The following is a 14,596-nucleotide window of genomic DNA, read 5'->3' on the forward strand; positions in this document are numbered from 1 at the left end:
AACACGACAACAAGCAAAGCTTCCGCAATGAAAGTATTTTCCAAAATTAATCACTTTTTCCTAAAAATGACTTAATCAAATCGGTTTCCTAGAAATATCCATGACGTTAAGGTGTGGCAATAGCGGTATACATGTCTAGGATTGGATCCGAAGGGAGCTTGGTACTTAAGCAGTCCGATGGACTCACCACCTCTTTTCCGGTTTCCTACCTGGTGCACAGCTTCCATTCACTTTAACCTTTAATGAATTAATCTTTTGAACATCAAGTACGATTTTCTGGACTTAGAATGGAAAATTTTTTTTTACGTTTTTGATGTGGCATGCCAGATCCAGCCATAACTTCTGGGTCGGGTTTGGGGTGTTATAGTGGTTTTGTATAATTTTGATCTAATGAGGACCGAAAAGGATTTTGTGGTTGAAAGCATGTGTTTCAAGGCTATTCTAGGGTGGTTTCGTGACCACACAGGCGTGTGACGACTCACACAACCATGTGCTTTTGGGAATTAAGGTTTTGAGTGAAATTTGGGTACCACACGGTCTGGCCACACTATCGTGTGGCTGATTTGGGGATTTTATCGATTTTCACACGACCGTGGCCGTGTGTGTTTGGAGATTAGGATTTGGGAGATTTGGTGCCACACGACCTGGCCACACGGTTGTATGGCTGATTGGGGATTTAGGGTTTTCACACGGGCGTGTGTTTTGGGCACATGGTCATGTCTGGTGGGCACACGGGCGTGTGAGAGTCTCATACGACCGTGTCAGCTCTGTACTCAAATTTAGTGCAATTGGACAGAGAGTTACACGGCCTATTCCCACGGCCATGTCCTTGGTTTACACGGGCTTGTGCTTCAGGTATACGACTGTGTGCCTCTCTTCACACGAGTGTGTGCCCCTTTTTACACGGGCATGTGACCCCCACACGGCCAGGGTAGACGGACGTGTGGTCGTATGACACTTATATTGGTTCTACTTGCGGTTTTGGTCTAAAAATGTGTTTGCGTGCTTTGACCCTTGGCTAAGCTTAAACAAGGGCAGTTAAGACTCTATTTTGGGCTACAGCTTAAGTGCTATTTGTGATCGATGAGTGTAATGTCTGACTCTGAACCTGATTAAACAGGGTGTGTGTGTGTGTGCATATCTGTTCTATTTGAATGTTTGATACTGTGTCACTATTCTGTGAGATTGAATCCATACATGCACTTGCATAAATTGTTTTGGGTTGGGTTGTGAAGAGAAGGGAGACTGGTTCCAATCTGATTTGGCAGTTCTACTGCAACTTATAAGCACAGCGATTTATCGCACTGTACCGCACATGCGTCAGCTTTGCTACGCACTATTATCTAATCTGGCAGTTTAACTGCAACATGTCTGTATAGCGGATTATCGCATTGCACCGCACTATATGCACGTTAGCTATGCTACGTACCACTATTTGATCTGACAATTAAGCTGCAAATTACCGGTATAGCGGTTTACCGTATTGCACTGTACCGCATGTACGTTAGCTACGCTACGTATGTATATCTGATCTGGCAGTTCAACTGCATTTTGATAAGTCATCGTTATCGGGCAACCCGAGATGAGCTTAATGGTGTGTAGGGTTGGATGGGCCCACTTGGTCCTAATTAATGTATTTGGTTGGATGAGCTTTAACAGCTCTTTTGGGGTGTGATCGAGGGACGAAAAGGTGTGTTGGCTGAATGGGTAGGTTTTTATTTGACTACATTTCATCCACATCTGTCTGTGAATTTTGACTGAAAGACTAGTTGTCTGTGATCGGTTTGTCTGATTAGCATTTGTGATGAAACTTGGTGTGAACTTAATGTGCTCTGATTGTTAAGCGTTGTTTGGACATTAGTTCCAGGTATGCTTTCTGGTTCTGTGTGTATTTGAAATTCTATTGCGCTTCTGATTTGGATACTCTATTTCTATCTCTGTTTTTTATTCGAACTCACACTGAGCTCGAGTAGCTCACCCCCTCTTAGTGTTCTCCTTTCAGGTACTCTTCTGAATTCTGACGCTAGGTTCGTTATGCGGAGGTCTCAGACAGTCTCGGAGTAGAATAAATTATCAGTTTGTATTTTCAGTTTCTAATTGATATTTCAATTTTGAACTGTAAAATTTTATAAAAATGAGGTACAAATTCCGTTTTAAGTTTTTAGTTTTAATCTGATGATTTATATTACCTCAACTATAATTTTACTGTTTGTATTTTTAAAGATTAAATGTTTCAGTTTGACGTGACAACCTGTTTCTAGCCCAGATTTAGGGTGTTATATTTCATTTCATAATTAATCTAAAAAATTAAGTTTGAGTGATAATACATTCATGACTTGAGGTGAAAAAATTTGTTTAGACGTTTCGAAAAAAAAAACACTTTGCTTAAGCAATAATATTGTTGAATTGAATGAGAAAATGTATCATCGTATAATTTGTAGATCGTTAAAAAAGAAAAATAACTCTTCAACTTGAGGAATTACATACCACAATCTAATCCTGCATTTATCGATTTAATTAATTGTAATAAATTGTACCTGAATTATATAAATTGAAGAATTACATACCAAACTAGCTTTTGCTCCCTAATAGTCATCTATCAAATTAAATTAAAATGGAATTGTAGGTGACACAAATTATGAACAGCTCCAATGTTTTCCTTGCTTCAAAGTGCGCAGTTTAATCTGTCTTGGTTGGCTTGGGATGTCTGAGCCCATATCTAGTTTGAATTGAGTTACTTGTAAGGTAGAGATGGAAGATGTTTTTCTTGCAAAGTAGAAGTGGACTGAAAGAATCCATGTCGGCAAGTGTATTCTGTTTTCATGCAAGAGCTGGAATACACGTAGTTTGGTCAGTTCACATGTAAGCAAATAATATTCTCTTCGAAGAATGCACAAGAAGAGAAGACATTAAGAACTAGTGCAAGTACAAAAAAGGATTCCCCAATGGCTCATGTTATAATCTCATTGGCATTGCCATATATTCTCTGCCTGTTTTTCTCTCTCAAAAGTTTCATTTGTAATCCCAGGCATTCTGCCATTTTGCATATCTCTTCGGACCGCGGATGGGATCGGTCTCCTGAGGAGAACCCATGCAAAGACATTGAACTCTTGACGTCACCAACATCCACCCAACTAAACCCCACTTCTTTCCTTACTCCCCTCTGTCTCATCATTTTCCTCACTTTCGCTACCTTCTCCCACTTCCCCTTCTCAGCATACAAGTTTGACATCAACACATACGGGCCAGACTCATTTGGCTCCATTTCCATCAAAGTATCAGCTACCCTCTCACCCATCTCTAGATTTCCATGTATTGTGCAAGCCCCAAGAAAGCTTTGCATCATAGACAATCCTGGCCCTCCGGGAGTGCAGCCCATTAGCTTCTCCGCCTCTTCCAATCTACCTGCACGGCCCAACATATCCACCATACAAGAATAATGCTCCGAGGATGGTTCAATCTGATACTCTCTCAGCATTGAGTCAAAGAGTTGTCGACCAATATCAACCATTCCGTTTCTGCCACAAGCTGTTAGTATGGAAAGAAAGGTAATTGAGTCAGGTTTCACTCCTTCCCTTTTCATCTCTTTGAATGAAGCCATCACTGAATCATAGTTTCCATGCCTTGCATGAGCAGATATAAGTGATGTCCAAGCAAACTGGCTCTTTTGAGGAATCTCACTGAAAACTTTTTCAGCCTCAGAAATGCTCCCACGTTTTGCATACATATCGAGCAGAGCATTGGACACTATTGGATCAGTATTCAATCCAACCTTTATTAGATGTAGGTGGCACCACTGACCATGTTTTAGAGATACGTGTTCACAAGAACCAATTGCATTCAAGACACTACCAAACGTGTATGGATTTGGCTTACATTCTCTAGCTGCTGACAAAAATGTCCTCAAAGCTTCTATCAACATTCCATTTTGAACATATCCCGAAATTAAAGCATTCCATGAGACAATCTCTTTAGATTCGAGTTCCTTAAAAACCTTAATAGAGTCTTGTATCAACTCAAACTTAGCATACATGGTGATAAGGCTGTTGCAAACGTTTGATTCTATCAAAAAGTTACCCTTTATACAACACGCATGAACCATTCGGCCTTCTTCCACTAATTTCCCAGTGGTTATGGCATGGATCAATCCAACATATGTAACATCATTAGGATAAACAGAATCTGATCGCATTTCATTGAAGTGGTGTAATGCATCTTTTTCATCAACAGAAATCATTGTAGTCCATGAGATCACGTTCCGCTCATTCATTCTTCTGAATAACAATTTTGCATCTTCAACAACCTCACACTTTGCATACATTGACATCAAAACATTACAAACGGAAACATGTGGACCGTGCCCTCTCTTTATACAGAGACCATGAATCTGTCTTCCCACCTCTAAGTTCCTCTGATGACTGCAAGCTGAAACTGCACCAGTAAATGATACATTATCAAGCTTCATTCTTTGTTTCACCATTTCAATAAATGTACAAATTGCTTCTAACCCATAACTATCCTCCTGGCTATACCCCGAAAGGATCGCATTCCATGAAACCAAATCTTTATTTGGCATCTCATCAAATATCCTTCGAGCTTCCTCTAAACGCTTCCACCTTGCATACATAGTTATAAGGGCATTTCCGACAAACACCTCGTTATCTAATCCAGATTTCATTACAAAAGCATGCAACTGCAACCCTAAAAGAAAGCCTTCGAGGTCCAAACAGAAAGAAAGGGCAGTGGTACAAGTTACAGCATCGAAAGCAACTCCATTCAGATTCATTCTCAAAACAAAATTCAAGGCTTGTTCACTTTTTTGAAACCCAGAAAGCAAAGTATTCCAGGAAACTATATCGGGATCATTTAAGCCCTCAAAGACGCACAAAGCCTTATCAAACTGCCCAGATTTAGAATACGTATTCATTAGTGAATTTGGAACCGTAATGAAGGACATGAGACCAGAGGTGATAGCAAATTTGTGAACCTGGGCCCCCTGTTTTGAATCACTGCACGATCCCTTGAGAGCCAAAGCCAGTGTAACTTCATCGATGGCATTAAATTGGGCAGATTTAAGGAGTAATTTAAACCTTCTAAAGGCGTCAAAGGGGAGATTAACAGGGTAAAAGGGGGTTGGGTTTGAGTGAGGAATTTCGTCGAGCAAGTGGTGAACATATTTAGATGAGTGCAAGTTTGCTAAGAATGTTGACCTATGGTTGGTGAGATAACGGAATTGGCGAGCAATCATGAGAGGTTCATAAGAGACAGTTATTGAAATCAAAAGAAAAATTAAAGCTAAACCTTAAACCCTTCTAAAACCCTCATGCTCTTTTTTCTTCTTCCAACAATCTGAGCCAAGGAACTAAACTTGTTAAGGCCTAACCAATATCCCAGTGAAATGGGATTTTGAATGATGCTACGAGTTTTCCATCAAATCGAATAAATTTTTTTTGAATTAATTAAGTTAACAAATTTTATTTTATCATTCTAATTTGATTTAAAAAAATTTTAAATCGAGTTGAGTGAGATAAAATTGAATTAAATCAAATATATTTGTTCGAGTTAATTTTTTTTTAAAAAATAATTTTAGATCATTATAATCATTGTCACCCACCATAATCAGATTTGTCAATCGTAATCAAATTTACTATTAATTTTCATCCCCTCATAATTTATTTATTAATATTTTATATACGGATTAGCTTCTTTACTTCATTAATTATCTTTTGATTATTGTCATTATGTATTTTGAAATTAAAAAATATATTAAATCTAAAAAAATGTGATTTTAATAAAAGTTATCTTAAAAGATAAAATGTGAAATTAATATCAACATAAAATTTTAACACGAATATTTGAGGACATCATCAATAATCCAATTTTAACAAAAATATATAAAAATTCAATATGACTAAACAATTTAATAATATAATAGTACAAAATATGAAATTTAATTTAATAATATAAATAGTAGATAAAAATAAAATTATTACTATTTTAGGTTTAAGGATTTTTTTTAGATAATTTTAAGTTTTGATTTGGTGTAAAAAGTGAGAAGTAAAAATTTTGGAGGGAAATAAAAAAATTTAGGGGTTGAGGGAGTAAAATTTTGGGGAAGGGGGAAATGGATTTGGGGTAGAAGGGAAAGAGATGGGAAGGGAGTAAAAGTTTTGGGGAAAAGCGGGAGGAGCAAAAAATTTGGGGAAAAGTAAAGAAGTTTGGGAGTTTGGGTAAAAATGTAAAATATTATAGTTTGGAATTCGAAAATCAAAATCGATTCGAACTCGAAATTCGAAAAAGAAATTGAGTTGACTTGAATAATTCAATTAATTCGAATAACTCGATTCGTTTAATTTGAAATTTGAAGTTTTTTTTTTATTTTTTCTAATTGAATCGAATTTTGCTCACCCCTAATGCGCAGTTTGGTTTCTAGGTATCAATTGACTATATATGCCGTTTCAAAAAAAATTATTTGCATTTTAGGTCGATTTTTATAATATTTAGGGAAATAGGTCGATTTTGAAGAGAGTGTAAAAATGCGTCCAACTAAAAGCATTTTTTTTTGCACAGTTAGCAAGAAAGCACATCTAGCTAGACATTTTTTCCCTTTAAAATGCATTTTCTAATTTTTTAAATAAAATTAGTTATATTGGTTAGCAGTTTTGTCATTGAGTATTGGATTCGATTCCTTTCTACTCACATTTGTATTTTTTTATTTCATGTTATTCTAAGTTTTTTTTAATTAATATTTTTAATACATTAGCTCCTTTGATTAAATTGTTTATTAATAATTTCATTCTTAAGTCTCAAGTTCGATTTTTCCTCTAAACATATTTGTAATTTTTATTTCATCATGTTTCAAGCTTTTTTTTATTTTTAATTAATAAATACATTGATTTCAAGTTTTTTTTTTAAATTTTTATTCATCTTTTTAATTTATGTCTCTTTTATTTTTAAAATCAAATAATTATTGCAAATATCATTATTTTTAATAAATATAATTTTTATACGTGTAATATTTATTTTTCAATCAATATCATGAGTATAGTAAATTTTAGTATTATATATTTTTGTATATATATTTAAAATATTTCACATAGAAACATAATGATATTTGAAATAATTAATTAAAATATTTCACGTATAAAAATATTTGAAATATCAGACCCACAATGTAGATGAAAAACCAATATTTGAAATATTTTACAAATAAAAATAATAATTATACATGAAATAATTGTTTCATTTTAAAATATTAGAAATCACCATACCCACAATATATGTGGGAAAAATAAATATTTGATATATAAATATTATATATAAAGAAAAATATATCAAAAAAAATTAGTTGATGTTTATATTATATATAAAGGAGTTATTAATTTCAAATATTTTTAACATAATGATATATATAATATATTTTTTACTATATAATTATATAATTATTATTTGATTTTATAAATAAAAGAGACATTAATTAAAAAGATGAATAAAAAATAAAATAAAACTTGAAAATAATATATTTATTAATTAAAAAAATTGAAACAAAATGAAATAAAAATTACAAATGTGTTTAGAAGAGAAATTGAACCTAAGACTCAAGAATGACATTATTATTAAACCATTTAACCAAAATAGTTGATATATTAAAAATATTAACTAAAAAACCCTTGGAAAAACACGAAATAAAAAATAAAAATGTGAGTAGAAAAAGAATCAAACCTGAGACTCAATGACAAAACCACTAACATTTAATCATCTTACCAAAGTAATTGATTTTATTAATAAAAAAAGTCAAAAAATACGTCTAAGGGAAAATGAATCCAGTTGGGCGCTCTTTCCTACCAACCGTGCATAAAACACTTCCAACTGGATGTATTTTCACACCTTTTTTTTAAATTGACTTATTTTCTTAAATATTGCAAAAATTGCTCGAAATATTTGTTTTAAACGACGCAATTGAACCGGTTTCTGGAATTAGAAACTGTTTTTGTTGCTGCTTTTTTAATGAAAAAATTATTTGAAAAATTAAAGAAAAATTGAAAAATAAAAATAGAAGCCTATTGTCTTATAATTAAAATAAAAATGTGAGTAGAAAAAGAATCAAACCTGAGACTCAATGACAAAACCACTAACATTTAATCATCTTACCAAAGTAATTGATTTTATTAATAAAAAAAGTCAAAAAATACGTCTAAGGGAAAATGAATCCAGTTGGGCGCTCTTTCCTACCAACCGTGCATAAAACACTTCCAACTGGATGTATTTTCACACCTTTTTTTTAAATTGACTTATTTTCTTAAATATTGCAAAAATTGCTCGAAATATTTGTTTTAAACGACGCAATTGAACCGGTTTCTGGAATTAGAAACTGTTTTTGTTGCTGCTTTTTTAATGAAAAAATTATTTGAAAAATTAAAGAAAAAATTGAAAAATAAAAATAGAAGCCTATTGTCTTATAATTAAAAATAAAAATGTGAGTAGAAAAAGAATCAAACCTGAGACTCAATGACAAAACCACTAACATTTAATCATCTTACCAAAGTAATTGATTTTATTAATAAAAAAGTCAAAAAATACGTCTAAGGGAAAATGAATCCAGTTGGGCGCTCTTTCCTACCAACCGTGCATAAAACACTTCCAACTGGATGTATTTTCACACCTTTTTTTTTAAATTGACTTATTTTCTTAAATATTGCAAAAATTGCTCGAAATATTTGTTTTAAACGACGCAATTGAACCGGTTTCTGGAATTAGAAACTGTTTTTGTTGCTGCTTTTTAATGAAAAAAATTATTTGAAAAATTAAAGAAAAAATTGAAAAATAAAAATAGAAGCCTATTGTCTTATAATTATGGTTACAATATCATTATCATTTAAAGTTTTTTTTCAAAGATAATAATTTGATGGTTTAATTAGTAGAATAGTGAAGGTGGTGGATTAATTAGAAAAATAGACGAAGTTGGCCTCTGAAGGTGCCGATTTGGAAGTCAGTCCCTAGAGGTGTAGACTTCACTGTTTAGTATTTTCAAACAATAGCATGAACACTTGAGCATGCATACAGGAAAATGCAAGAAAAAAAAGAGGAAAAAGTAGAAGCCTTGAAAGCATGCATGAAGGCAGAAAAATGCAATGTTTTATTTACATGAAGCAGAGCAAAGAAATAAAGACTCCCATGCATGAAAGAAGCAAAAAAAAAAAACAAGTATACTAACATGTAGAAGTAATGAAATTATTGAATAATCCTATGTGATGACATGATGATTTAAGGTGTTCATCGTTTTAGGTGTGGCCTGAGTTTGAATCGCATTACTTACATTTATTATTTGGGCTTTGTCCTCTTATTATAATTCACTAAAAAAAATTTATTAAAGCATACAATATGAATTAATTATTATTTTTAAATATTATGCAATTTAATCCTTATAAATTTTGTGTATATAAATGGACAATGGCTCTTCTTTTTTTATATATATATAAAAAAATCTTCTATCCATTTGAGTGGTGTATGAAAAAATTCAAAATTTCCCATGTTCGATAAGAGCTTTAAAAAAAAGTCAAAGGGGAAAAGAGAGTTATTCTCATAAAACAACTTACCCAATTTTCTTAGATTAATGTTATTAATATATTTTTTCCTCGCTGATAATATTGCTTAATCTTTTTTTCTCATTGTTAATATTTCTCTATATTAATGTGATTAATGAGTTGAATTGCAAGCATTGGAATATATCAAGTTACAATCTCAATCCTTCATTCATTAAGAAAAGACATTTAAATCATCTAAGTTTGTTAAAGGTGGCAACAAACAGCAGTATGTATGTTACCCGAATGAAATACAGCAACTACAAATGTACGTATGTTGTTCGAATGAAGTAGTTTTTATAACAAGCAACCTGTATATGATTTGACAGAAAACTTTTTGACTGGATAAAGTTGGTCAAGTATTTTCCAATTTTAGACAAGTCCTAGGTTATCATTAGGATGTATTTAATGTTTGTTCACTTCTACAAGTCAAAAATATTGTTGTAGCTCTATATATGTACATCATACATTTGATGAATTAATGTAATGAGAATAGCCAATTCTTGTTCTCTCAATTTCTCATCCCTTTTGCTTCTGTTTTTTTGGTTGCTTTCCTTGCAACTCTCATTTTTTTGAATCTCAAACCTATTTCATACTTTATCCGGAATTATTGCTTTGTTGCTTTAGCTTCAACAAGAGCTTCATATTTCATCCGGATGATTTTGTTCTATTTTTCTTCCTATGTGAAAAACCCAACAAATGGTATCAAGAGCCTAAGTCTTTGAGGACCTTGGTTGTGTGTTGTTTGTGAGTAACTTGTGTTTGAGAGAAAAGAAGCAAAAGCTTTTTCTTTTTGTTGGTCTGTTTGTTTGCTGCAAGGATGAGTTTTACACCACCACCACCACTTTCATTTGCTGGAGAAAACAACCACATCTGGGTAGTAAAAATGAAGACATATCTCCAAGCACACGACTTGTAGAGTGTTGTAGAAAATGATGCTGAACCACCTCCATTGAGGGCCAATCCAACCATTGCACAAATGAAGTAAAACAGTGAAGAGTGTGCCAAGAAGCATAAAGCAATGGCCTGCTTGCAAAATGGGGTATCTGATGTGATCTTCACAAGGATAATAGCTTGTAACTCACCAAAGCAAGCATGGGAGAAGCTAAAGGAGGAGTTTATGGGGTCAGACAAAACAAGACAACAACAACTGATCAACCTTAGAAGGGATTTTGATAATCTAAAGATGAAAGAGTCAGAGACCATTAAGCAGTACTCTGACAGAATAATGGCCATAGTCAACAACATTAGGCTCATTGGCGATAATTTCAGTGAGAGCAGAGTTGTTGAAAAGGTCATTACAACTCTTCCAGAGAAGTTTGAGTCAAAGATTTCTTCATTGAAGGACTCGAGGGATTTATCAGCCATCTCATTGTCTGAGTTGATAAATTCCCTATATGCACTTGAGCAAAGGATGGCCAATAAGCAGGAAGAGCATCCTGAAGGAGCTTTTCAAGCAAAGGCCAAGGAAGGCTCAGATTCTGTTCAAAAAGGGAAAAAGCCTTGGGTCGATAGAAGGGAGAAATCAAGAATAGATGCAGGGAAGAAGAGGTTTCCACCATGCATTCACTGCAAGAAGACTTCACATTTGGAGAAGAACTGCTGGCACAAACCAGATGTTTAGTGCAGGAGCTGCAAACAGCTGGGACATGTTGAGAGGGTGTGTAAAAACAAAGGGAAGGCACAAGCTCAGCAGCAAATGCAAGCTAAGGCTATTGAGGATCTTCAAACTCAAGAGGAGCATGTTTTTACAGCCTCTTGTTTTGCAACCTCGAGCAAGGTCAGTTATGACTGGCTAGTGGATAGTGGTTGCACACACTACATGGCAGCTGATGAAAGGCTGTTTAAGGAGCTCGACAGAAATTTTGCCTCAAAGATCAGGATTGGTAATGGAAACCTTATTGAAGCCAAAAGCAGGGGCAATGTGGTGATCAACACAAAGTCAGCTAACAAAGTGATTTCTGATGTACTTTTTATGCCTGACATAGATCAAAATCTACTTAATGTTGGTCAGCTTGTAGAAAAAGGTTACTCACTTGCTTTAAGAATGGCTCATGCATTGTTGAAGACTCTTATGGTCAGGAGTTGGTCACAGAAGCAATGACAGACAGGTGTTTTATGCTTGATGTTAATCAACTTGAGAAGAAGGCTTACACCAGCCTTGTTGATGATGCTGGTCTATGGCATAGGAGATTAGGACATGTGAATTACAAGTCACTTGATTAGTTGTATAAGTTGAACTTGGTTGAAGACATGTTGAAAGTTAAAGTCAAAGACACTGTCTGTGAGGTTTTCCATCTTGGTAAAAAAACCAAGTTACCTTTTCCAGTTGATGTGGCATGGAGGGCTCGAGAAAGACTTGAGCTAGTCCATTCTGATGTCTGTGGACCAATGAAGATCTCTTCCTTGAATGACAGTAAGTATTTTGTGCTATTTATTGATGATCTGACTAGGTTTTGCTGGGTCTATTTCTTGAAGCAGAAGTTTGAAGTATTTGAAGCCTTCAGCAAATTTAAGGCATTAGCTGAAAATCAGTCTTGTTGCAAGATTAAGGCTTTGAGAACTGACAATGGCACTGAGTACATGTCTAAAAGATTCCAGAAGCTGTGCGACTAAGAAGGGATTCACCATCAACTAACAACAGTCTATACTCCTCAGCAAAATGAAGTATGTGAGAGGAAGAATTGAACGGTACTTAATATGGCTAGATGTTTGCTATTTGAGAGCAAGCTAACAAGCAAGTTTTGGGTTGAGGCTGTCAATACCTTAGTGTACCTGCTCAACAAGTTTCCAACCAGTTCTGTGAAGGAAAAGACTCCTTTTGAAGCCTGGCATGGAATCAAGCCTTCTATTTTACACTTAAAAGTGTTTGGCTGTGTTTGCTATGCCCTTATCCCGGTTGAAAGGAGAACCAAGCTCGAAAGAAGGGCAGTTCCAGGAATATATGTTGGTTACAGCAGCACTAATAAGGGCTACAGGGTGTATAATCCCTCGACAAAGAAAATATTGGTGAGTAGGGATGTGAAGTTTGATGAAGGTAGAGTATGGAGCTGGAATGATGTTGATGCAAGGTTGACTGATGAAGGTCAACTGGACAGCAGTTTGGAGCTAACTGAAGAAGGGCTAGTTGATGATAATTTCGATGAAGCACCTGTGAGAGGGACAATAACTATTGCAAACATATACCAAAGATGTAATGTTACAATAGTTGAACCTTCAAATTTTGAAGAGGCTGCTAAAGAAGAATGTTGGGAAAGAGCCATGAAAGTTGAAATGGAAATGATCTATAAGAATGACACATAGGAGTTGGTTGATAGGCTAGTAAACAGGAAGATTATAGGTGTGAAATGGGTGTTCAGAACCAAGAACAATGCAGATGGGTCTCTGAACAAGCACAAGGCTAGACTAGTTGTAAAGGGGTATAGTCAGCAGTAAGGAGTTGATTGCTTTGAAACCTTTGCACCTGTTGCAAGGCTAGATACAATAAGGCTGTTGTTTACCTTAGCTGCTTAGAAACAGTGAAAGGTGCATCAATTGGATGTAAAGTCAGAATTTTTGAATGGATTTCTCAAGGAAGAAATCTTCATAGAACAGCCTGAAGGATTTACGGTTGCTGGTAAAGAACACAAGGTTTACAAGCTCAAGAAAGCTTTGTATGGCCTAAAACAGGCACCAAAGGCCTGGTCTGATAGGATTGATGCATACCTGTCAAAACTTGGATTCGAGAAAAGCATAAGTGAGCCTACACTTTATTCGAAGATGGCTGGAGAAAAACCTTGTTGATAGTCTCACTTTATGTGGATGAATTATTGGTTACTAGTTGCAGGGGTAAGCTGATTGAATATTTCAAGAAGCAGATGCAAGATGTGTTCGAGATAATTGATTTAGGTTTGATGACCTACTTCCTTAGTATGGAAGTTAATCAGAATGAGCATGGCATTTTCATAAGCCAGCAAGCATCTGCATAGAAAGTTCTAAGCAAATTCAGCATATCAAGGTGCAAGCCCGTTAGCACTCCTATTGCACTAGGAGAGAAACTCTCAAGCACCAGTGAGCATGATCGAGTAGATGAAAAGGAGTATAGGTGTAACAGCCCGATTTTGGGCCTAGTCAGAATAGTAGTTTTGGGACCACTATTCCGAGGCCAGAGAAATTATTTTAGTATTATTTTATGTGTTATAATATAATTTTATAAGTGCATGTTAATTTTGGTATATTAATTTTAGCGATTTCTAGTCCAATTTCGAAAAAGGACTAAATCGCGTAAAAAGTAAAAGTTGTGTTTTAATACCTAAAGGTGTTAAATTGCCTTGTATCTTAAATTGGGGGTCTTTAAAGTGAAATTAGGCCATTGAAAGTGTGATGGCCTGCCATGGGAGACAAAATAGTTGAAAAGTCAAAATTAGACAAAATAGTTTTATTATTAACAAATAAAAAAAAAGAAAAAGAAAAAGCTATCATTTTTCTCTTCCCCTTCATCGAAATATGCAGCAAAGAAAGGGTTTTGAAGTTGGAAAATTTCAGCAACATATTTCCCTTGCTTGTAAGTGATTTTAATGTCTTTGCTTGATGATTTTTGTATTTTTGGAACCCCTAAAGCATAAGCTTTCATAAGAGGGGATTATTTTGAAAAATGATGAAGAGTCTAGGGTTTTACCATGAGAGTAAATATGTTGTTTGCTGTGTTTTTATGGAAGATTATGAGTCCTAGTTGTCTAATAAACAACTTTTGTGAAAGAAATTGCATGAAAATACCTTAAAAAGGGCTAAATTGCTAAGTTGTAAAATGAGTTGTAAATGTGTAAAATAGTTGAAATTATAAGTTGCTATAGTTATGAAAATGGTTCATCTAGACTCAAGGAGTAAAGAAATGTGATAAAAATTAATTTACGAGCATTGGGGCAAAAGTGCAAATATGTAAAAGTTTAGGGGTCAAAATAAAAATTTGTAAAAACATGATTTTTAGACCCATATGAATATTGTGACTGATTGGTAGGCTAAATGTGATGTTATAG

The 14,596-nt window shown here is 34.4% G+C and overlaps 1 protein-coding gene across 1 annotated transcript; it reads right to left on the reverse strand.

The window, feature by feature from the left end:
- Positions 1–2,459: 2,459 nt before the first annotated feature.
- LOC107955653 (pentatricopeptide repeat-containing protein At4g32430, mitochondrial) lies at positions 2,460–5,404 on the reverse strand. Its single transcript, XM_016891455.2, has one exon. The coding sequence runs from the start codon at positions 5,246–5,248 to the stop codon at positions 2,951–2,953; it is 2,298 nt and encodes a 765-aa protein (XP_016746944.2). The 5' UTR covers positions 5,249–5,404; the 3' UTR covers positions 2,460–2,950.
- Positions 5,405–14,596: the final 9,192 nt, after the last annotated feature.

This window comes from Gossypium hirsutum, chromosome A07 (genome assembly GCF_007990345.1).
Source record: "Gossypium hirsutum isolate 1008001.06 chromosome A07, Gossypium_hirsutum_v2.1, whole genome shotgun sequence".
Lineage (NCBI taxonomy): Eukaryota > Viridiplantae > Streptophyta > Magnoliopsida > Malvales > Malvaceae > Gossypium > Gossypium hirsutum.